Genomic DNA, 22419 nt, shown 5'->3' with positions numbered 1-22419 from the left:
CACTGGTGCAATTTTGGGAATAATTTACTGTCACAGTCGGTTCCTCTTCCCAGTTAGTTTGCTAACTTTGGAGTTTGATTACCAGTATGATTGTCTGACTGTTTGTGTTTCTTCCTCTATTGGACGTCTATTTGGCAAGTAACTCAGCCAAAACTTAGTAAACAAACCCCGCATTAATAAACCAGAATCATCCTGTAAATCTGTCAATGATCCCCCCCACCCACCACCCCCTTCTTTTCTCCGTCTCTCCATATCTCACAGAAACTTGCCTTAATCCTCAAAGTTTAGTGAGAGAATTAGCTTTTTGATTTAAGTTGAGGAATGAATGTTGTCAGTTGAAGGTCCTCACAAGTACAGCGGGACCGGGTTGTGTGTGTGTGCGCAGAAAAAGGCGCAGCATGAGCAATGACAGTGCCAGGGTCTAACAGGGGGAACCAACCTCGCCAGGGCTCCAGAGCCTAGATTCATTGCTTTAGTAGCAATGCATTTTTGATGTGCCCCCCTTCTGCTTCAACTTCTCTATGCGACCTGACGGAATAACAGCGCCCCCAGCTACCATCCATATAGCTTCATTTCAGCAAGTGATGTTCTGAAGTTCGCAGTGTGTAGGTGTTTGTGTTTATATATAAATAAATACATACATATATAAAATATACTGTGTGTGTGTGTGTGTGTGTTTGCATATATGTATATATATATGTCTGTGTGTATTTATATGCATATGTGTGTGAGAAACAAGGAGCACAGAGAGACGGAAAGAGAGAGGGAGACGGCGAGAAAGGGAGAAAATGTTCCCCCTTGCCTGTTAAATATTTGAGAAGCCTTCTGTGGAAAAGTGATGCAGTCAGAGACAGGCCTGTTAGCTCAGTGTGTGTGTGTTCGAGTGTGTGTGTGTGTGTGTGTGTGTGTGTGTGTGTGTCGGGTTGATGCAGAGAGACAGACAGGCCCGTTAGTTTGGACTAATTCAGCCGTGAGTGAGGGAGAGGGAGCACTTTCACTGTTTATTTATCTACCTGGGAGAGAGAGAGGGAGGACAGAAAAAGAAGAAGAGGGGCTCAGAGAGAGAGAGGAAGGGGTGAGAAAGTAAGAGAGAGAGAGAGAGAGAGAAAGAGGCAGGCCAGGTTGTCACAAACCATTAGACAGACAGACCCAGTGTGCTCTGCCCCATGTCAATGAGCGGCCTGGCTAAAGACAACTGTGTGTGTGTATGTGAGTGTGAGAGTGTGTGCATGTTTGTTTGCATTTGTTTGTGTTTTTTCACAAGTGCTTGCAATTGACAGAGAAATAATGCGAGGATGTGTTTACTGGCACAAGTCGCTGAGATTAGCTGAAAGAAAGGTAAAGGCTGTGTGTGTGTGTGTGTGTGTGTGTGTAAGAGAGAGAGTGCATATGAGAGAGAGAGAGAAAGAAAGACTGAGAGGGAGAGTAAATCTCTAGACATTGATGAGGAGAGGGGGCAAGATGCCCTCATTGTCTAAGACAAAAGGCTCCCTGTGCCACAGAACTAAATCTAGTGTGCGTGCACATGCACACGTGAACACTTCCATCTGTGCGTGCATGTGTGTGTGTGTGTGGTGTTTGTTCAATGTAAAATACAATATTCATCCGTAACATAGTTGAAACAAGAAGAAAAAGGATACAAGACAAAAACAAAGAGCTCTGATGACAAGTGTTACAGAGAATGGTGCGTGTGTGTGCAGGTTCAGCTGCACGCTGGGCATGTTTATAATTATTATGAGAGTCTTACATGGCAGGCAGATAAACAATAGTCTCAAACATACACATGCACGCACGCACGCACGCACGCACGCACACACACACAGGCCTAACTCAGACTAAAACTCACTTGGGATTGGAGCTGTTCCAGTAGACGGCGTGTCTGTCAAATATGATCTTCTCCTCCGCCCACACGGACACCCAGGACAGGATGGTCAGCACCACCACCTCCATCACACACCTCTGGCCGAGCTGGCACAACATCTTAGACATCCAGGGGCAATCTCTCTCTCTTTTTTTTTTCTCTTTCTGTGTGTGTGTTCAGCTGGGATCAGGCTCTCACTGCACCGCTGCTGCTACTGCTGCTGCAGAAATCCTCTCTAGATCATAAATGTCCTTCTGCGCGTCTTTGGACAAATCGGGTCGTCGGTTCATGGATCGTTGACTCGTCTTGACGCGGATTCCAGTTCACCTCGCTGGTGTTTCAAGTCATACTGAAACGGTGGAGAATTCACTCGCAAAACTTGGTTTCGGCCGCAGACGCGAGAGCGGGATTCACATGTTATTTTTTACGAGCGCGTCGTCGTCGGCGGCGGGATGCTGCGAGTGCGTCTCTTCTTCTGCAAAGGTCCGAAACTTTTCTCCCATTACGCGCAGCCGGGAGGAGGAGGAGGAGAGAGATAGATAGATAGATGCGCTTAACCTGGTTTAGATCCCCCCTGTCTCCATCAAAGTACGATCAATTTCACAATTCATCCGAGGTTTGTGATTCTATCTGCGGTATCGCTTCTCATCTGCAGACGCGAGACAGCGTTCAAACCCTCCGTCATATTTGTTTAGCCAGATTTGGTGCGGAGCCTGACGCACGCTTTGTTCGCTCCCCCTCACAAAGCAAATCTCTTCACAGCAGGAAAACAAACAAAAGAAAACACTAGGTCCACTTCAGCTTTTTTTTTCTCTCTCTCTCTCTCTCTCTCTCTTTTATCGCATCTCAGTGAAATAGATCCCAGATAAACGCACGTATACGCGCTCCTTTCCCGGTGATTTCAGTCCAAACTTATCGCAGCAGAACAACTGCGAGACTGGAGCATCCTCCGAGCGACAGCCACGAGCATCTCACAGCATCTCTCAACTTGGTGATCCCTCCTCTCCTCACTCCGCTCACTGGGCTCTAATCCAATGTGACTGGAGTCGCGGTGCGCCTTCACTTTCTTCCCCCTCCGTGTGCGTCACGCTGACCGGCGGCAGCCACGATCACAGCTTTAATCCCGAACACGCTCCGGTGCAAAAACAAAAACCCACCTCCACCTATGACGAGCGGCAGCGCACACCGGCACCACTGATTCGGTGTAGCCTAAGTAACCCCCACCCCCCTCCTCTCTCTCCCTCCCTCCTTCTCCTTTTCTCTTTCTCTCTCCCCCATCTCGCTCTCTTTTCTGCGCGGGCGGGGTTTGTATAGCCGTGCCGTGCCGTGCTGTACCGCGCTCTCTCTGGGGACTCAGTGCTGGCTGACTCACTGCGCTGGGGCCATATAACCGAGGGTATAAAGAGAGGAAATCCCCTAACTCATTTAAACCTTTTTTTTTTCTTCTGAAGAACTTAACTGACCTTTTTAATGCGGTGTGAATTAAGAACTGGTCCAAACAAATGAATCCACATGATTCACTTGAAATTTCATCCGAGGGGGTGTTTCTGCTTTTGACTGATTACATGTTAAACTTTCATTAACGTTCATAAATCACCACCTCGGACCATCTGCATCTGCTTCACGGAGAGGAGGGTGTAACGCAGCTGGGCCTGAGTCGAGAGAAGCACCCATGAAGTTCACGATTAGTTTGAAAGCTGCAGCCTTGATGGATGGATGCAGAGGGGGCCTCAGATAGATAGAGAGAGTCTGATGGATCGCTGGAACTGTGGAGTCATTTTCCATCAGTGTCCATTAGGCCCAAAGGGCAAGCGGAGGCAGCACCAAGTCTAAAACCTGTGAGCCATAAACCTCCAGAGAGCTGCCTGACAGAGCGCTGCCACCCTTACTGCCGCTGTCCTGCCTCTGTGTGTGTGCATGTGTGTGTGTGTGTGTGTGTGCACTCTTCTGCAGAAACATATCCATCTTGCGTATTTAACCCCAGAGCCGACAGACTGAGATGTATAGTAACTACATTGTTTCCACAAAGTGCGCGCATGGCTCTCCAGACGCGTCGATACTTGGAGCAGAATGAGCCCCGGCGAGGATCAATCCAATCTCAACAAGATGAGAATTGATTCCAGAAAATTATTTGCAACGAGTTCATTTACATCCTTTCAGGAGGTTGGAGGGAGGCATCAGCACGTTAGTGGAAGAAAAATGCATTGAAAGATAAAGTAAAAGGTTTTTTTTTTTGTCTGCAGTGTACAAACTCCTCCACTTTCCTACAGTAAGACAGTTTCTCAAAATCAAACTGACTAGACTGGTCCCACTGCTCCTGATTCTAATAGACCAGTGTTATCATTTTGAAATGAACCTTTTCTGCAGCTTCATCTTTCACATCTTATTGTGCCTCTCGGTTGGATCCATTATGCAAAGTGTCCTAGTTTTTTGCTTTGCCCTGCTCTGCCTGAGAAGTAATGCCTATAATTTGGGCTGCTGCTGCATCCAGGCAGGAAAAGAGAACCCATGCACCCCCATAACCCAAATACAGCTGCATGTTGTCCGCCTCTGTAGGATGAATTATTCAACATCTGTCTGAGGCCTGCATATGTAAACAGGTGGATAGTCTCCTGATGGCTGCTTTTTTTTTTTTTAAGGGGAGACACATGCAGACCAAAAGGCATCCTTCACCTCAGCGTCAGGCTTTTCCTCCTCCTCCTCTGCTGGATGTGACACTCTGGATGTTGGGTCTAAATCCCATGTAAGCTGTGCAGACTAAACAGGATCGAGGAGGGATGACTCTTTAAGTGATCCTAAATCTTCATTAATGTGGGTCAGAAAGTCAGAGTCTATAGGTGCATTCCTCCTCAGAGGGGTGTTAAATCCTGGAACGTATAGCTGGTCCAGTCTGTGGCTGCTCTGCGGTTCAACTACGCAGACAAATTATAGACACATGGATGATCTCAAAGCTCCAGAACTTGCACAAAAACGGATGAATTTGCCTTTCAATGCTTTCAATCTCTGCCAACTTTCATCTCACACAAACACACCAGACATGCAGCCTTTTCCCCTCCGCACCATCGGCGACTATCTGGCTGTTGTGGGCATTGAACATGTGACAAATGATACACAGGACAATATCTTGGACCACATGTCCAGTCTGGCCTCATTCAGACACTAGTGGGATTACATGCATGTGTGTGTGTGGCCTTGGTGTTTGCCGGTATTTGCTTGATTAGAGGCCACAGAACTAATGTAAATAAATGTTGCCAGATGCAGTGGGATCACTAACCCTCACATGGTTCCATTTAGTCCTGCACACACACATACACATTTACACACACACGTGCGCTGGATGAAGCCAGGAACATCCCAAGGGTCTGAATTGGCCAAAACAAATGGAGGAGAGGAGGTGGAGTGCGGTTACACAAATGACACACTGAACTAGTTAAAAGTACAAATGTGGAGACAGTCTGAGACGTTGCAACAGAGCTCTAACTACATCCAGTAAGGCTACTTTATTTGTGGTCAGATAACTTTTGGATTGCACTAATTTTGAAAATGTTTACTCGTGGTGCACACGCTTGCCAGTTTCACTTTTTTAAAAACATGTCTCAGCAGATTAAATTTACCAATTTATTTGAACTGGTGATTTTTGGAATTTGGTAAGCTTAAAAAAAACAACAAAAAAAAACACACCACAGATCTATGTTTGGATCATTTTACTTTGAGTTACCCTACCACGCAATTATGCAATCTCTTTGCATTTCAATATATTCCCGAAGAGGATTCTGTGTAGACTGCTGCTCTCTGCTCTAAATTACTCTCTGTGCAGAGCGAAATACTAAGACTCTGCAAGTAAACAAGGGTCTGAGGTATCAAAGCAGCATCAAAGTTGCTGCCATGGAGTTTCCAGACTGGCAGGGGTACACAGCGAACTGCAAACATGTTTAAAAGGAAAAAAAAAGATGCAGCAGAACATGAGATGTCAAAGGGACTGGCTGCAAATTTCTTTTGGCAAACGTGACCATATTCTAATGACTTCAGGGCAACATTAAAATCAGAGCAGTGCCTTCTGTTGGCATCCTGAAACATGCTGTAGAGATCTGTGTGTCACGTTGGTTGCACCTAGCGAGTGTCTTCAGTCTGGTGTCGGTCTGTAACTGTGACCTTCAAGCAATATGCCTTCTTATGCAAAAAATACAGTCAGCAGCGAAGCAGGTGCCTTTGCGGTATAGGTTTTCGCACTAACTTGCAGCTCACCGTGTTTTAAGTCCACACTCCACAAGATACTGGGATTATACAATAAAACCCAGCTCCTCTCAGCCAAATACAGACACCACTGGACTCAATTCTCCTTCTCTCTCATTTGTCCCTCTCAGAAAGTAAGGCCGATCTGAGGTTAATCCTCTCCACCGCTCTGTAAGGAAGTCGAAGAAGAAAAAAAAGAAAAGCTATAATGCCAGAAAGCCCAAAGAGGCACTTGAGATTAAGCCACCAACTATTGACATTGTGTGAGTGACAGGTAAAGTCACCTCTGCTTAACAGCCTTCGATTACCATCAGAGAGCAAGACCTCCCCCTAGTGGTTCAGGACGTGCGTAACCCTCTTGTTATTTTTTTTCTCCCACCTCCATCCCTCACCTCCCTGAGGAACTCTGTGATACACATGGATTGCCAGATACGCCCGATAGCCATGCCTGTTTTTTTTTTATTTTTTTTATCTTAATTATTCAGCAAGTTGGTTTCCACAGCAACCTGGCTGCTCTCCTTAGAGCAAGACAGACCTGCTAAACTGAAAAGGTCAAAGCATAGCACAGGAGGATTATTCAGAATCATTGAAAATAGCATGTATCTGGCGTTGCATATCGAATTAACTCTCCACCCTGCTATCATCATCATTATTGTCATCAACGCAAAAGGACTGCGATGGGATTGAGCCGAGCTGAGCTCAGATGAGCAGTAAGTCAAGTTTCAGATGGGATGAGTACAAAGTGGGAAATACAGTAGGAGATTTTAAAAAATAAAATACCCCACCAGTGGTAAAAAACAGGATGGGAAATGTGGAAAATGTTACGAGATGTTAACCGATACAGAGCAGCAGGTCCACAGGACAGAGAGGAAGAGACAGAAACCAAATGAGGCCAGATGAAAGAAGGAACAAACTAAAGATTTATTGAAGGCAGCAGAAGATGCAAGAGACAAGAACAGAATGGCAAAAGGGGGGGAGGGGGGGAGCGGGGCACATACAGAGACACTTCTGTGTTCAGATAGGTTTAATGTCTTTGTGTTACAAAAGTTTTTTTTGTTTTTTTTTTACAGCTCCAGAGAGCTCAATAGGTCTGTATTGTTTTATCAAAATATACATGTTTTGAACGTAAAGTGGATATAATCCAAATGATTTTGTGGTACAAAAACATGAATATATACAACCATCAACCCCCGCTTCATACAATAACCCCACCCCGCCCCCATTATAAAAAAAAGGAGAGAAAAATAAAAAGCTTTTAACAATAACTGAAAGGCATATAATCTTCTACACTGTCAACATCACAGCTAGGGACTGTGGATCAATTAAGTATCCATTCTAAAGCGATCTCTACCCAAATTAGGCTCTTTGAAAAGTCAATCAAACAAAAAAGGGAACAATATACAGTATGTGTTGTTACCCAAAACATATTTTCACTTCATGTGACTTGTCCAAGGCATTTAAGGAACAGAGGAAAGGAAAACGAAGCCTTGTTTTTTTTTTGTGGAATAGCAGGAATGTGAAAGAAAAAACCTTTAAGAAACCACAACACTACAAAACAGCAGGGATAGAAGATACTTTGGTCCTTAACAGCAATAACCGTCTGCAGCTACATGAAGCTTTGTTAAATCATGCATAATAATCTTTTACAAAAATAGAGACAGAGCGTGTCTGTATCTGGTCCAAGACTACAGAGGTGGAAACTGGTGCTTGAGGCACACAGGAATGTGACGACGTTTAAGACTCCGGCGTGATGGTGTCAACTTGGACCGATCTTTGAGGAAAAGTGCACTAAGGAACCCGACTGTGGCTTAAGCGGACACAGACAGGGACTGGGTGAGAGCTGTCCCACCCTGTAATCATATTATCCTGAATAAGAGAAAAATATACTGGGTTTTTCCACACAGTCCGAGACTGTCGTTACTATCAATTGACAAATGCCTCCCAGCTGCCCTCTCACAGGTACAGTTACCTGAATATAATGGGATAAAGGCATCTTTGCAGACAGGTAAGATAAAACAGCTGAATGAGAGGTAAACAAAGTCAACCGACGAGGCCACCAAGTGTTTCAGCCTCGGATTAAAAACTCAAAGAGTCAAGGCACCGTGATAATGACCAAACCCAGCCACTACATATAGGTATCAGTTAAGTTTAGAGTTGATACACATGTAAATGCTAACATTAAAAAGAAAAAGATAAATGAATATATAGGTGTCCACATATAGATGAACATAATATGGTTAAATGAGGCCCCAAACACCATTGTCCCTACGGAGAGGGGACTAAATGAAAATGAATGAGGACTGTAGGACAGGAGGGCTGAATACAGCTCTACTTCCTGCCACGATACACCTAATACAGCTACATCACCTAGCAAGGATATTAGGCATCTATCTGACTTACATTCATAGTTTCTACATATATAATGAGACTATATGCATACAAATCCTTAGATAAGAAACAGAAGACTGAATGAGCCACTTTCCCCCCATTTTTGACAATGCTGGTACATACCAAAAGGCATGGGAACGCAAAAAGGCATTTTGAGATCCAGGTCTTTTCCAAATGAAGCCAGAGTAATGCTTAAGGCAGGTCTGGTTGGGGAAAAGTAAGGCACAGGACTGTAGAGAAAGATAGTGAAAGAAGAATGTGACCTTATTACAACGACTTCAGATAGTGGTATGGATCCCCCAAAGCAAATATGTGGGTAGTTACAAGATAGAAATAAAAATGGATACTGGGAAATAAGATGTTTGTTGGTCTGTGAGCCAAAACAAAATCCTTGTCTCTAACCGTTTCGACTGGCCAAACAGGTTCAAAGTGGCATTTGAAGAAAAAAAAAAAAAAAAAAGGCACACACACGTAGATATATCCACACAACTATCATAGTAAAAGGAATGCTGAAGTGTGTCAGGTGTGGATACCATTCATCCACATAAGCATACATCTGTTGTGGAGGGTGTCTTTTTTTTCTCTTTCTTTTTTTTTCTTTAAGTAATTTGGTCTAAAGTGACAGTTCATCTGCTTCCCCTACTTTACCTCCAGTATAGTAACATGTTTCAATGCAGAGTGTTTCCCTGAACCCCACACTAAACTTTGTGTAGGTCTGGGCACCAAGATCCAGATCGCAGGGATTTGATCGTCAATATGCCGCAATTATACCCTTTTTAAAAATTATTTACATCACCTGATCCAGACACCCTACTGAGTAATGTTTGACAAGTGAAACTGGAAATTGTCATAACTGATCCACTATTTCCCGCACTTATTGAGGCATATTTTTTTTGATGTCCCAAGTTAACGTTATAATGCCCCAGAATCAGCTACAGCAAGCCACTGTAGCCCAAAAACAAACAAATTTACAATTTGTGCACAGGCAGGAAAGAATATTCGTACTAGTTTACATTTATCCAAAATACAATGTGCTTGTTTAACTTAAGGAGACTTGACCAAATCTGGTACCCAAACCATGTAATGATGGGGAATGTCCAAATATGGGGGTGGAGGGTGGAACGCTCTACATAGAAACACAGTTATAAATATGTTATGGTTGCCATTGCCCCTTAAAGCAAACTTGTGAAAAGTAGCATTCAGATGGCAATAGATTTGGAGGGAGGAAGGAAAGGCACTCAGATGGTGGACTTGGAGAAGGACACTCGAAGGTGGTGGTTCTCTCCCAGATCGTGGTTGTGGAACTCAATGAGGGACTCGATTGCCTCCTCGACCGAGCCCATCTGGATCAGGGCCATCTTGCGGTCTTTCCTGTTAAAGAAAGACAGAAAATGTTTTCCCAAAGTGTCAACAATGCTGCCAGCTTTTGTGTTGCTTGTTTCTCAAAACACTTAACAACTCCTCTTGTTTGAATTGGCTTTGCACTAAAATAAATGCTGTGGCCTGTTCTAGAGATTTCAAACACAAAAAAGCACACATTTGAAGAAAATTGAGTACAACTGGACTGAGACTCACTGAAAGAACTTGAAGGCCTTGACTGTGGCTCCTGAGCTGGCAAACAGCCTCCTGAGATCATCCTCCACCACAGAAGGCCTAGAAGCAAAGGATAAGAACAAAAAAGTGTCAACATAAAGCATTTTTGTGGGTTTATTTACCCTACTTATCTGCATTTTTTGTTTATGCACTGGTGTGGTAGAACAAGAGAGATGTGTGATTAAATCTAAAAATGCACCTAGCATAGTTAGAAAAGACTGCCACAACTACTTATTCCAAAGCACTAAATATAGAGAAAAATGAGTCTGGACTACAAAGAAAAAGCTTAGAGCATTAAGGATGCTGGGGAAGGAGTGGGAATGTAAATTAGGCTCTTGCAGCAGCACTTACGGTATGTTGGAGAGGTGGAGTGTTGCAGAGGGTGGGAAGATGTTGGAGTAATTCTTGGAGCCGGGCTTCTTGAAGCGGTGCAGCGGTGAGTTGCTGTAGTCCTTTGTGAGGCCCTGGTCCTCGTGACCTTCTCTGGGCAGCTGCACTGTGGTGTGTTTCGACAGTGTCACACGCATGGCCCTGCCGTGAAGCCGCTGGCCATTCAGGTGGCTCATGGCTGAAAAACAGAAAATATATATATTTTTAAAAATCAACAACACTCACAAATCCTGGCTTCCACAGACAACCCTAAACAAGTCTGGCATTGGACTGAATTCTTTGATAACAGCAGATAAACAGGCCCGTTTTAATTGTATATTCAAATAGCTTGAATGCGTAATTTCAATTATAAGTTAACAAAAGCACAAAGGCCCACGGAGACTAATTTAATTGATTCTAAACAGCTTTTTATCCTTACCCTCTCCTTGATACATCCACATTATTTATTAAATATTTTCATAAATGTAAATATTTTTGAGACACTTTCTGTGTAGCTACAAATAGTAAAACATATGAAATAAGGAGACAATCAGAAACAGGCAATCAGCTGTTTATCAAAGGAAGACCTGTGGTTGTTTGGCCATTTGAGACCCACGAAGGCTCATGACAATGTGAAAATGGTAAAATGCAGAAAGATGAAAGAAAATGCAAGATCAAAGAAAGTAAATGGTGTGTAGCAGGTCTGAGTGTGGCTACCTAGCTGAGCCTGTGTGCCATCAGACATCTGGATCAGAGCGTTCTCCTTTTTATTGAACAGGATCTTCACCCTCATCACATCGCCATACACACCTAGTGGAGAGGAAGAAGGTGTCACACCACAGGTGCAAGAATGACCATCACAGCCTTGACAGGAGCCACACAGCCAATCACAGCAACAAAACAATGTAAAACCATCAAATCAGACAATAATATTTAGACTGAATGGACCCTGTCTGATTAAAAAGTAATTTTCAGGCTATTCACTAATTTGGTATTCAATTCTGTGCGGGATTTCTACAGCTAATCCTACATAAGCCCTCTTCGATAATAATTAAATAGATGCTACATGGTTACGGCTGAGAAGGAGAAGATAATGATTTGAGAAGGAAATATAAAATAAAATCAAGGGATAGTAAAATGAGTGGTTTTGATTGATTTGGTTGCTCTACAGAGAAAAAAGTTGATTACTTGATCAACACGAGGGCCTAATAGAAAGACATGCAGGAATAAACTAAACATGCATATGCCTACATTAAAGTGACTGAAACAAACTGCAGAGGAATAATATGGTGACATAATCCAAGGGATATGTCAACTCCCAATCACTAAAAAAGCAGCAGCATTTCATATCTCTGTGTACTGTTGCCGAGTGACTTAAGGCAACCACAGAGAAATCAACTTAACAAAAATGAAATTTTATGAATTCTCATGGCTTGAAATTGAGTCGATGCAGAACTAAATAAATTGTTGACTTTTATCCACTTCCGGAGGGTGACACTTTAGAATTTATATCAGCTTCTTCCCTTATTCCTGAGCAAAATGATCCCCACATTTCTGTTTAGTGGAGCAATTCATTTCCATTCAAGGACTGTGCGCTTTGAAGATGAAGAACTACAAATACTTTTTGCCCATGGACAGTAAACCATGGCTGTTCAAAAATTAAATGAAATGCTGCAGCTTTGTGTGGTTTTTTTCTCACCTCACTTTCCTTACACAAACCCACAACAACCAAAACAGGTCATACAAACCCCCAAACAAACAGACACCCCCACCCTTCATAGCCCTGTAGCCTGATGACGAGCCATCAGTGGTTAAAAAAACAAAATCAAAACAAAAAACAAAGCCAACAACATGAGACAAGACATGCCCACCTTGCCAGGTAACAGTAGTAATAAAAAAGGAGATGAAAGGATGATAACGTACCGAAAAGAATAAAGAGGCAGTGTGGCGTAACGCTCTTTAGAGACAGCAGGGGGAGCAGCGGGGCAGGGGGCCAAAGGGGGAGAGGGAACAGGGGACAGGGGAAAAGAGACGGAGCGGAGTGGAGGACAGTGGAGTGGAGTCGGGACATGTCCGCAGGCCACAGGCAGCGAGGTCCACAGGAAGGCCACAGTACCATGGAGGAAGGAGAGGCATGAGGGACGAAGAGAATGAAGAGAGGACAAAAGGAGGAGGAGGAGGAGGAGGAGGAGAGGAGGATTCAAACAGCGTGAGAGAGGAGGAAGAGAGGAGATGGATGAAGATGAGGGAGAGAAAAGGAAGATGGTGGAAGGACAGATGATGGCAAATATCATGGGGACCAATGTCATGTTTTGTGTGTTTTTCAATTTGTGGGTGGGGTCCGAATTGGGGAGAATGAACGGGGCAGAAAGAGGGATGGGTGGGAGGGAGGAGTGGGTCGTAGTAGTAACAGAGGAGTGGCAGAGGGGAGGAGGAGGAGGACAGAGGGAACAATTGGTCATGGGGCGTGCAGTCAGTTGGCAAGAGTTGAGGTGAGGTTGAGTGTTTTAAAACAAAAAAGAGAGAGGGGGACAGAGAAAGAAGAGAGAGAAAAGGAAGTAAAAAACAAGGTCAGTATACACAAAGAAATGTAGTGCTTCAGACAGTAGAACTGGCTAAATTAAAATGCATTGTCACTATGGGAACACTAGAAGAAAAAGAAGAGAAAAAAAGATTAACAATGAAATACAGAAAAAGGCAGAGACAATATGTACTTTTAGATTACAAGCTATGTTTGTTTAAATTAAGTCAATTTACATTAGAATAAATACAAACAAATCTGAATATAAATTATAATAATCCTAAAAACTGGTCTTTAAATCAATATCCTTTTTGTGATGAATTCATAACTACAATAAATGTAATGTATGTAACTAACTACTTCTACATGCTACACATTATATGTCTCAAAGAAGATCAACATAATGGACAAGATGTGTTTCCTTAATACAAAGAAAAAAGTAATATTGTCTCTCCAACAACTCAAGAATGATTTCAACTAATGGACAAAAATGAAGATATGAAATGGTAAGTTTAAAAAAAATAAAAAGAAGTTAGTGTTTTGAATAAACTTAAAATTCACAGTGAGCAAAGTGGCAGGTCAGAAATGCAGCAGGTTTGGTCAAACACAGAGAGGTCCTGAAAGAGAAGAGGTTTCGACTCGATGACCCCATTTTATTTAAAAACTGTGGTCGGTGTACTCCAACTAATGTGACCACATGGTGGTTGTGGGAGATGGGGGTGGGGCAGCAAAAACACTGTTTTTTCTTGATCCAGGTCCGTGAATCATGGTATAAATAAAGTGGTACTGTAATATTCTTCTATTGCTCAGCAGTGCACTGACAGAGGCAGGATGTAGGACTGTTTAAGCCATGTGAGGGAACTGACCTCAGGGTTCAGATTGCTGACCAACAAGACATTGTGTCCCCCAGAGGCAGTGAGGCCTGAGAGGCCGAGCCGGCTGGCAGCGGCCGCTGCAGCCGCCATGCCACCGTGGCCAACACCCAGGGACGCCAGAGCGCTGGGAATACCAGGCATCGACAGACCTGTGAGGAGCAAAATATAAAGAATGATCAATTCTTTGCACTCTTAATGCTGTGATTTTTGGAGAAGGGATTGATTTTTCTTTAGAAGAGGAACAGCAGTGTCCAGAAAAGTTTAAGTTTCTGACCTGCTGCCTGCTGGATGGCAAAGGTTGGGGGGAAGGCATGTGCTCCACCATAGGGAGAGGCTGAGATTATGCCCGGTGCAGCTAGGACAAAAGGAAACAAACAAAAATGAGATCAAAATCACTGAACACACACTAAAAGTGTACTTGAAACTCTATGAAACCAAAGCAGAAGTCCAACTGCAATGTCAAGGATATATCTTAAAGTTGAGAAGCAATAACAAAGAAGCTGGATTATGTATTTATAGGCTTGTTAACATTTATGAAAGTGGTCAAAACAAAAATGTCCTTTGTCATGCTCCAGTCTTACCAAAAGCAGCGGCAGCCATGGTCTGGTGATCAATGGATTGCTGTGAATCTGCAGTCGGGAGGTCTGGTCGGGTGTAGTCCCTGCTTTTGTCATTGTTGTACTTGACGTTGAGGCTGGTGAGTTTGGAGAAGCTAATTCTCAGGGTACAGCAGGCATTGTAGATGTTCTGACCATCTAGAGACTGAAACAGAGCATTTGGAGCATGAGGCCTGGGGTAATGTGTGTTTTACACTTGTCATTTTATCCACAGTTTCATGTTTCAACAGTCGGTCCCACAGTGTACACATTGCACTATAACCGCAATCGTTTGCTTTAAATTGCTCCAGTTCTCGTAACCATACCCTTGTGTATTTGTCAAAGCGCCATGTGACCTGTTACCCAGTGGTACCAACCTCAGAAAGAAACATTATGACAAAGAGAATTTGATGTACTAGTCTTACCAGTTTAGCATGCTGAGCTGTCATGCCATCAGCGTACTGGATCAGAGCCTGGAACTGGTTGTTCTTTGTGAAAGTGATGATCTTCAGGACTGTGCCGAACTTGGAGAAAATCTGAGGAGCACAGACAGCATAATTAGGCCTGTCATGATGATTACACATTTAAGGTTTTCAATACAACTATACAGGAGGACTAACAAAAACAAAAGCATGAGAAGTTCGATTGTTATCAACGTGCATAGTTTGTTTACATTGCACCTGCAGAGTTGCAAAGTATGTTTGTGTGTGTTTGTGTATGGCAAGGCTCAGTTTCTCAGTAACATTGTGATGTGGAGATAAAGCCAATGCAAAAACAATGTAGTATTATAATGTATTTATAGTAGGGGAGCAGGTAGTGTAGCACGTTATCAAGTTGTTAGTTAGCATAAGTCAAAGTCTGCCTATTCTTCTGGTCCAGTGCAGCTGCAGCACCAGTGCTAATATTACACAACAACAGAACCCAGTCCCCTACTGTGTGTGCAGGTGTCTTATAAAAAAAAAGGAAAAAGAAGAAGCACTATTTAATAATAAATAATGTTAATAAAGATGCCTTTTTAGTTTAAAACCAATGATAAGCCCTGAAGTAAAATCCATGATGAGGTGACTATAAAATTCCTGAATGGAAACCGAAAATCAAAACATTTAAGAGAAAGCAGGCATGGCATATACATAAACAGACAAATTATCCTTCTGTCTCTATCCAGCAACAAATCTACAACTAAAATCTGCCTTTACCTGGTGTAGTACATCCAGGGTAACAGGGTAGAAGAGGTTTTCCACTATGACTCTGAGCACGGGGCTTTGAGACCCTCCTCCTCCTCCCATGGTGGCGGCATCTGCAGCGATAGCCATGCCACCCATACCACCTCCATGCAGCGCATTGACTGCCTGCAGAGCTGCCTGGGCACGCTAAGGGAGACAAGTCAAAGAAACATTTAACAGAAAAGTCAATGTGGGTGAGATTTGTTGTGTGAGGCATTTCCTGTGGATGCCTATCTTGTCTACACTGCAAACTACCAGGCAAAAAATTGTGACTGCACTAAATGGGCTTTAACAAAGATAGCAAAATCCATTTCAATACAATTGAGACCAGTGGCAGAAAGAACATCAAATAATCAACTATGCATTGAGCCAATACTAAGCACTAACTTAAGCTTCAAATTAAAGCCATTAGTATTAAAACTGTGTGTGTGACAACAGGTCCTTACCACTTGGTTAGGGGAGTTGTCCGTCTTGAGCTCCTTATGGGTCGAGTATTGCATGTAGATTGGGTGGTTTCTGATGACGGGGGTGACAGAGGAGTAGTAGCTCACCATCGTCTGTGCACACTCTTCACTGTTCAGCTCCAAGAATGCCTGCGGGAGAGAATCCAACAAATATATCCAATCGTTTTCTCCCATCACATACGATAAGGCACCTCCATTCTTCATTTTATACGTTTGTTGTTATCAACTGCATTGTCGCTGTCTATTTTGGTCAATTTTCACTTGATATCCCTATTGGGCTTGACACACAACTGCTGGTAAAAAAGGAGATAATAAAGACACTGAAGTCGGATTAAGTGTCTTCCTCCAGGAAATCTCTGCAAGAATTATGGTCTCCCCACCCACTAAACCACAAAGATGTAACAAAAGGGTCATTGTTATCATTTTCAGGTCAGGACAGATCTCTAGAAACTGATCCCTTGTTTCTGGCCTCAAGAGAAATTTCATCCAGGTGTGCCCGCCATACAGGTTTGGTGAGAAGACCTGCGTTTATCTTTGCTTACCTGGTTTTTCCCTTTCAGCATCAGCAGATTGGTGACCTTCCCAAAGGGCAGTCCCAGGCCAATAACCTCAGCCTCATTTATGTCGTTGGGCAGCTTGCGTACATGGACCACACGTGACGGCACACCAGGACTGCGGACGTCACCTTTGAATTTTTTGCTGTCGTTGCCATTGGCTACAAGGGAAAACAGAGGCAGATACAATCAAGGAGGGAACAGAAGGCTCTGGTTCTTCCTGAATAATGGATTGATCGTCATAGCAACACAAAACAACACAGCCACGGCAAGCACTTCAATAAAAAGGATTCACCCCTCCATGGCAACCCCCCTACCTGAGTTCATGATATAGGGCCCGTTGGATATGCAGGAAGAAAAGAGTTCGTCGGATCCCCTCTGCAGAAGGAGAGAAAACAATGGTTCACTTCAGTACATTCACCAATGAGGGCACAGCATGGCAGGTGGAGAGCACGGCTCTCATGTTACCAAGCCATTGTGAGATAAAGGAGGAAGTAATCTGATAACCAAAAGAGGATCCGGCAAACACGCTTGAGAAGAACTCCACCTACTATACCAAGAAGAATTCAGTGACCTAGCTTGTCAGCGGGGATATCTGACTCACCATCATGTCCACATCTTCCTATCTCTTTTTTTTTACCCTACTCTAACAGTACTACCTAGTTAAAAAAAACATTACAATCATGATCACGATGAGCCATTATATCTTTGTCTGGGAAATATGCCAAATTATCATAATTTAATGCCAATTGCACTCAAGAAGGAACTGTTACTATTCAGCTCGAGGAGCAGCAGGCTGCAGTAAGAGCCTCGGTTAACAGCAGCTGTCAGTCAGCACAACCCATCCTCTCATAATTCAGTATTAGGCGGGAGGATAGCACTCTGAATCCCCCTGGATCTGAAGACAAGATACTCCCAGCTCACACTAGTTTACTGTCTGCTCAAACAGCCTTGTCCAGTCGCTCTTCCCCTCTCTCTCTCTCTCTTCAGATATAAAGTGCTGTTTCAGGGCTGTTCTCGTGGCTCTGTGTGTGTTTGTGGTTGTGTGTGAGATGAAGTATTGCAGTCACAAGAAGTGGCTCAGCAGCCTAAGCTCTACAGCACTCTACAATGGCGGTCCTGTTCATGTTGAGACTAGCGGCATTGTTACACGGCAGCACACACACATATGGAGCCCCGAGGACACTCTGGGAGTTGAAGGGCCCTGCAACGTTTTAACAACAACCAGTCATGCAGGTTTGCTTGCATTCTTCTCCTAGTGAATCTTGCCCTTTAACAATGCAAAGTGGCGGTGGTGTCCCCCCGGTCAGGGAGCAACGTGTGACCACAAAAGGCAGCAATGAGTTAAACTGAAAAAACATTTGGTGGGGCTTCTATACACTGCAAACGGGGTGGTTTGGGCCACAGAGGCAGTTGTTATGAGAGCACAACACTGTAAGCAGTACTATAAACTACCCTTTGACTTCCAGATGGTTTGGCTGACTCAGTCACTCTCACTCTGAGGCCCACGCAAACAAGGTCTGCTATCGCAATTCATGAACTTCAAGCAACAAGAGACATTCCTGTGCCTTTTCACTGTGGTTTCAGGATCAGGAACCCTCTCCTTTGGCCAATGCTCAACTTTGGACTTAAATGGAAAGGCACACATGAAATGCTACTGCTGAGCTAAGATTACCACAATTCAAAACACACTGCAAGCCCATGTCTGTCTCAGAATTACACCATAAAACAGAGTCTTAGTTTCTCACTAGATGTGCTGTAACAAGTCAACAAATTGTCCAGAAATTAGATTCACTAGTAAAAAATATAAGCATAAGAAAGGGGATTCATAATACAGATTATAATGAATGGACTGAGTTGTGTGTTCTACTTGCTGGGAATAAAATCTAAAAACAACATCTCTGTTTGATAAATGGGCTGGGGGCAAATGAGCAAAGCCATGAGAAATGAAGGAAGCGGCTCCAGCCTGACTCAATGGTCATGGGCGGGCATCATCACATTATCAGTCAGCAGACCAACTCCAAACAGGAAGAGCAGCAAGATCAGGCCTGCTTCCAGGGTTTTACTGAACTTCCTCCTGGGGACTGATGGTTACTGTTCTATGGTTGGACTCTCTTTCTCCCCCGACTTCCTCATTCTAATAATAACCACAGAGCTAAGCCAGTCTACAGTGCAGAGCAGGAAAATCAAGTCTCATACAAAGCAAAGGACTGTGTTGCAACTGACTGAAGAGTATACCTACAGCTTTCAGAGGGAGTGTGGTTGAGAATGCTGAACAGCACAAAGGAAAAGTTAAGTTACAAGTGGAAGAAAAACAGGGATTATAAACGGTTTGTTTGTTGACTCCAACGCAGTGCCAAACCCATTTTTTCAACACAACCCCACCAAATGTGTATCGACTTGGTCACATCCCTTTGTTTGTTCTGAACGCTGACAGCATAATTGTAACCTTCAGGAGATGATGACACATTGCTGGCCCACATTCAGAAACTGTGGAGCAACTTCCTTTCACTGACAATGGCAGCACCGTGAATTAAATTTTTTACAAGGGGGAACATGGCCTGGAGGCAATTTTCTTTGCACCAGACACCACATCACACCTGGGTTTCATTGCATCAAAGAAAGGGTGGAAAAAAACCATTAGTAACTTCCACAGAAAACTAAAATCTTGAGATGACTCATTTTTACTTGTGTCTGTAAGCATTAGCAACCTTCTTTTTGGCTTCTGTTTGGGAGCATTGGTGGGTGGTAATCTTTCGGGGGAAAAGCACAAAGGAGAGGAGCACAGGTACAGACATGTTTGTTCAGTGTGATCAGCCTCAGTCGGGGAAGGGGCGGGGAGCCGTGCCTCACCAGGGGGCTGGAGGGGGAGATTGGAATGCGACCGCGGAATGCCAGACACTCTGCCCAGACGGAATAATTACAGATTCCAGAAAGGCAGAGCTCCATAACTGAGCATCATCATTACCACAGCACGTCAAATCCAGAAAAACTTAAAGACAGAATCACATCAGGAGTCAAAGCCCAGACCATCAATCAGCAGCACCCAATGCATGGTGCTTTGTTAAACATGTTGGGAGAGGAAAAAAAACAACGAGCCCAATTGAAATGAATACAAGAGGGGGGGGTGGGGTGTGTCCCTATTACGGGCGTGTGTGTCAAGACAAGGGTGCTTGTTTAAACAGTGTAAAGACCTTTGCCCTGGAGGATGAGGACAGTTACGGGAGGATGGCTGCAGCTCGCAGCTTTGAGATCAATTACTCCACCTTCACAAAGCAGCCCCCCTAGGCCTGTTACTTCGGCAGGTATTTTTATTGGACAGGCCGGTTAACAACCGACACAGTGTGCCAAAAGAAAAAAAAACCTGTTCCCTCTACAACAAGTTTGCACAGACAAACACTGCTATTACAGTTACATAAGCAGGTCTGAACATTGGACAATTTCTTGCTGTTGATTTGTTTTACTAGTGCTGCTAGAGTGGTCTTGTGATAGAAAGGCGAGTGAATAAATATCAAGCAGCGGAGCAGGATTCGGCCGCTTTCTTAACATTCCAGTAAGGTCAAGAGCCTATTAAGGAACGCAGAAAATAAACAACAGGAAGTTTCATTTCCCCCAGCGGTCGCACAACCCGACAGAAACAGGACAGGAAAAACATAAAGCCCCACCTCTGATTATCTATTCTAATTTCATTATCAAATATCCCAGGTCCTCGGTCCTAAGAGTTGGTGCTGACCCGTCAGTTGCATTTCATAAATCTTTAAAAAGGAGAGTCAGCCTGCATCTGCAAACTCATTACACATGAGAAATGGCTTTAGACAGCAGTTCTGTAATTATAGAGGAAGCTCTTGCAAACTGACAGACTATGTGTCTCAAGTCCCCTGTGTCGGCTCGGCGTAGTTCTTTTCCATTTCCACTCACTTGTTAAAGGTTTCTCCAACCTTGGTTTACAAAATAATTTGTTTAACTATAATGCGTTGCGTCTAAAAAATCCAGTCAGTTACAAATATGTAAATACAGTGAAATCTCATTATTCAAGCTCATACCCATATTGATGAAAAGGGCAATTCAAACTAAACAAATACCCGTGAATTACAAAGGTATTCATGACGAAATCTTCAGCTACAAAACTTGCTGTAACCTGAAACTGGCAAACAAGCCAATGAGTATCACAACCAACAGTGCTTTCAAAGTACAATAGTGGGATGTACGGTACTTTCCTAGGACCATGCCAAAAGTTAAACATAACACTGTAGTTTTGTTCTGTTTCATAGTCTGTGAAATTAGGGAAAGGGAGAGAACGAATATGCACAGAAGAGAAGATGACTCAAAAATTGCCTACCTTTGTGCCAACTGATATGTCATGGACACTGCTGTGAAAGAGAAAGGGGTCTTAGTTAGCCAGGAAATCAAAGAAAATTTGCCATAATCTGTCATGAGACCCTCTTGAACACACACAGGCGCACACATCCACATCCACACTACATAACAGAAAGCACCGATCAACCAAAGGAAAAAACAGACTTCCTCATTCAGCTATGGGAAAATGCAACTCAGGCAGCACCATATAATCTCGAGTAATTCGAGTCATGCAAAAAAAAAAAATTCAAAATACTTACTCAATTTCAGGGACGTAGCCGGATCCCAGAGGGTACAAGTCAGCGTCTAGGCGGCTGTGGAGGATTGGCAAAACACAAGAAAAAAAACAACTTCAGGGTGGTACAAATACAAAGCAAAGTGATTTCCTACTGACAAATCTACGTTACGCGTATTTGCTGGGCTAAACTCGATCCAGCTCTCGGAAGTTACCGCAAAAGAAAAAAGTGTCAAATTCAGGTGTTCAACAGAGGAGAATACGTTTTGTTTGCCACAATACGCTGCTGACTTATCCTACCTAAGTTTAGATAACCCGATGCACAAGTCTTTCTGATTCAATCAACATGAAATGTTCAGGCCAGACATCTTCAACATGGCCCTGGCACTCGGGGAGACAAATGAATGCGGAAATGAGACACGTTGCTTTAGCTCCCGTGAAATCAACTTACCGAGGTACAGTTAGTTAGCCAATGTTGACTAAAGTCTTTGTTAGCCAACTGCACCGTGTTACCAACGCGAAGAGAAAGTTTTTTTTTTACCCCCGCATCTCAGTTACTGTGAAGTTAACGTTTGCTAAACGACCGCACTGCTAATATAAATCGATTAAAAAAAAGAAAAAAAAACGGTTCACATAACTACTAACGTATGTTAGCTATCGACGGTTAGCCGTTGCTAGTTAGCTCACACGCCTGCTGCTGCTAACTGTTGCATGTTTTGATGAAAAAAAAAACTGTTTCAGGTTAAACTTTCCCGGTTTAATAGTTCAGCGACGCGGACATCGAATTAAAACTATTCTAATAAACAACCCGTCTACACGAGGAAGTTAATCAGCGGGCCCGGTTGTGTTGAAAAATAAGCCCTTAAAGTGTGGTTCTTTTTCACTTACCCGTCCATTGCACAAGAAAAAAACTGCAGGTCTGAAGCGAAGGTAGGGCGGCAGACTTGCTTGATTTTCTTACAAAATGGCTGAACACACGGAGGCGAGCGCTGATTAGTCCAGACACTTCCAAGGGCCAAAAACGGGCGGAGACAGGCCTCTGCCGGAGCTGCCATTGGTCAAGACGACCATCATTTTGTGGAAAAAAAATAAGGCCGCGGCAAATTTCCAGTAGCCTACCTCACATCAAAAGTGGTGATGTTAGATATAAG

General features: G+C 43.5%; 2 protein-coding genes and 1 long non-coding RNA gene across 6 annotated transcripts in view; 1 reads left to right on the top strand and 2 right to left on the bottom strand.

Annotated features, from left to right (window-relative positions):
• Window positions 1–3058, bottom strand: part of efna2a (ephrin-A2a) — a 97949-nt gene extending 94891 nt beyond the window's left edge. The window contains exon 1 of one of the 2 annotated variants that reach the window (XM_085767514.1): window positions 1847–3058. In XM_085767514.1, the coding sequence (XP_085623640.1) occupies window positions 1847–1989 (143 nt within the window). In that variant the 5' untranslated portion in view covers window positions 1990–3058. The remainder of the gene's footprint in view (window positions 1–1846) is intronic. The other variant, XM_085767515.1, reaches the window with a different exon arrangement.
• A 3933-nt stretch (window positions 3059–6991) lies between these two features.
• Window positions 6992–22189, bottom strand: ptbp1a (polypyrimidine tract binding protein 1a). 3 transcript variants are annotated; one of them, XM_085766774.1, is made up of 16 exons: window positions 22157–22189; window positions 21294–21347; window positions 21017–21047; window positions 16995–17055; window positions 16666–16838; window positions 16106–16252; window positions 15633–15806; window positions 14862–14972; window positions 14422–14602; window positions 14115–14195; window positions 13832–13989; window positions 12368–12401; window positions 11162–11254; window positions 10427–10643; window positions 10058–10135; window positions 6992–9853 (listed from the first exon to the last, which is right to left on the bottom strand). In XM_085766774.1, exons 1-16 carry the CDS (start codon window positions 22162–22164, stop codon window positions 9721–9723), a joined length of 1734 nt encoding a protein of 577 aa, XP_085622900.1. In that variant the 5' UTR covers window positions 22165–22189; the 3' UTR covers window positions 6992–9720. The 3 variants fall into 3 exon arrangements, with proteins under 3 accessions (XP_085622900.1, XP_085622903.1, XP_085622901.1); XM_085766777.1 differs by having other exon boundaries at window positions 7986–9853; window positions 21720–22189; XM_085766775.1 differs by having other exon boundaries at window positions 7986–9853; window positions 21017–21044.
• Window positions 21593–22419, top strand: part of LOC146963418 (uncharacterized) — an 8458-nt gene continuing 7631 nt past the window's right edge. Inside the window, exon 1 of the long non-coding RNA XR_015034696.1 lies at window positions 21593–21723. This is a non-coding gene — a long non-coding RNA (uncharacterized LOC146963418). The remainder of the gene's footprint in view (window positions 21724–22419) is intronic.

The sequence above is a fragment of the Trachurus japonicus genome, chromosome 22, assembly GCF_045865225.1.
Source record: "Trachurus japonicus isolate A0001 chromosome 22, Traja_1.0".
NCBI classification, from domain to species: Eukaryota; Metazoa; Chordata; class Actinopteri; order Carangiformes; family Carangidae; genus Trachurus; species Trachurus japonicus.
This window is presented reverse-complemented; position numbering and strand designations above follow the sequence as displayed.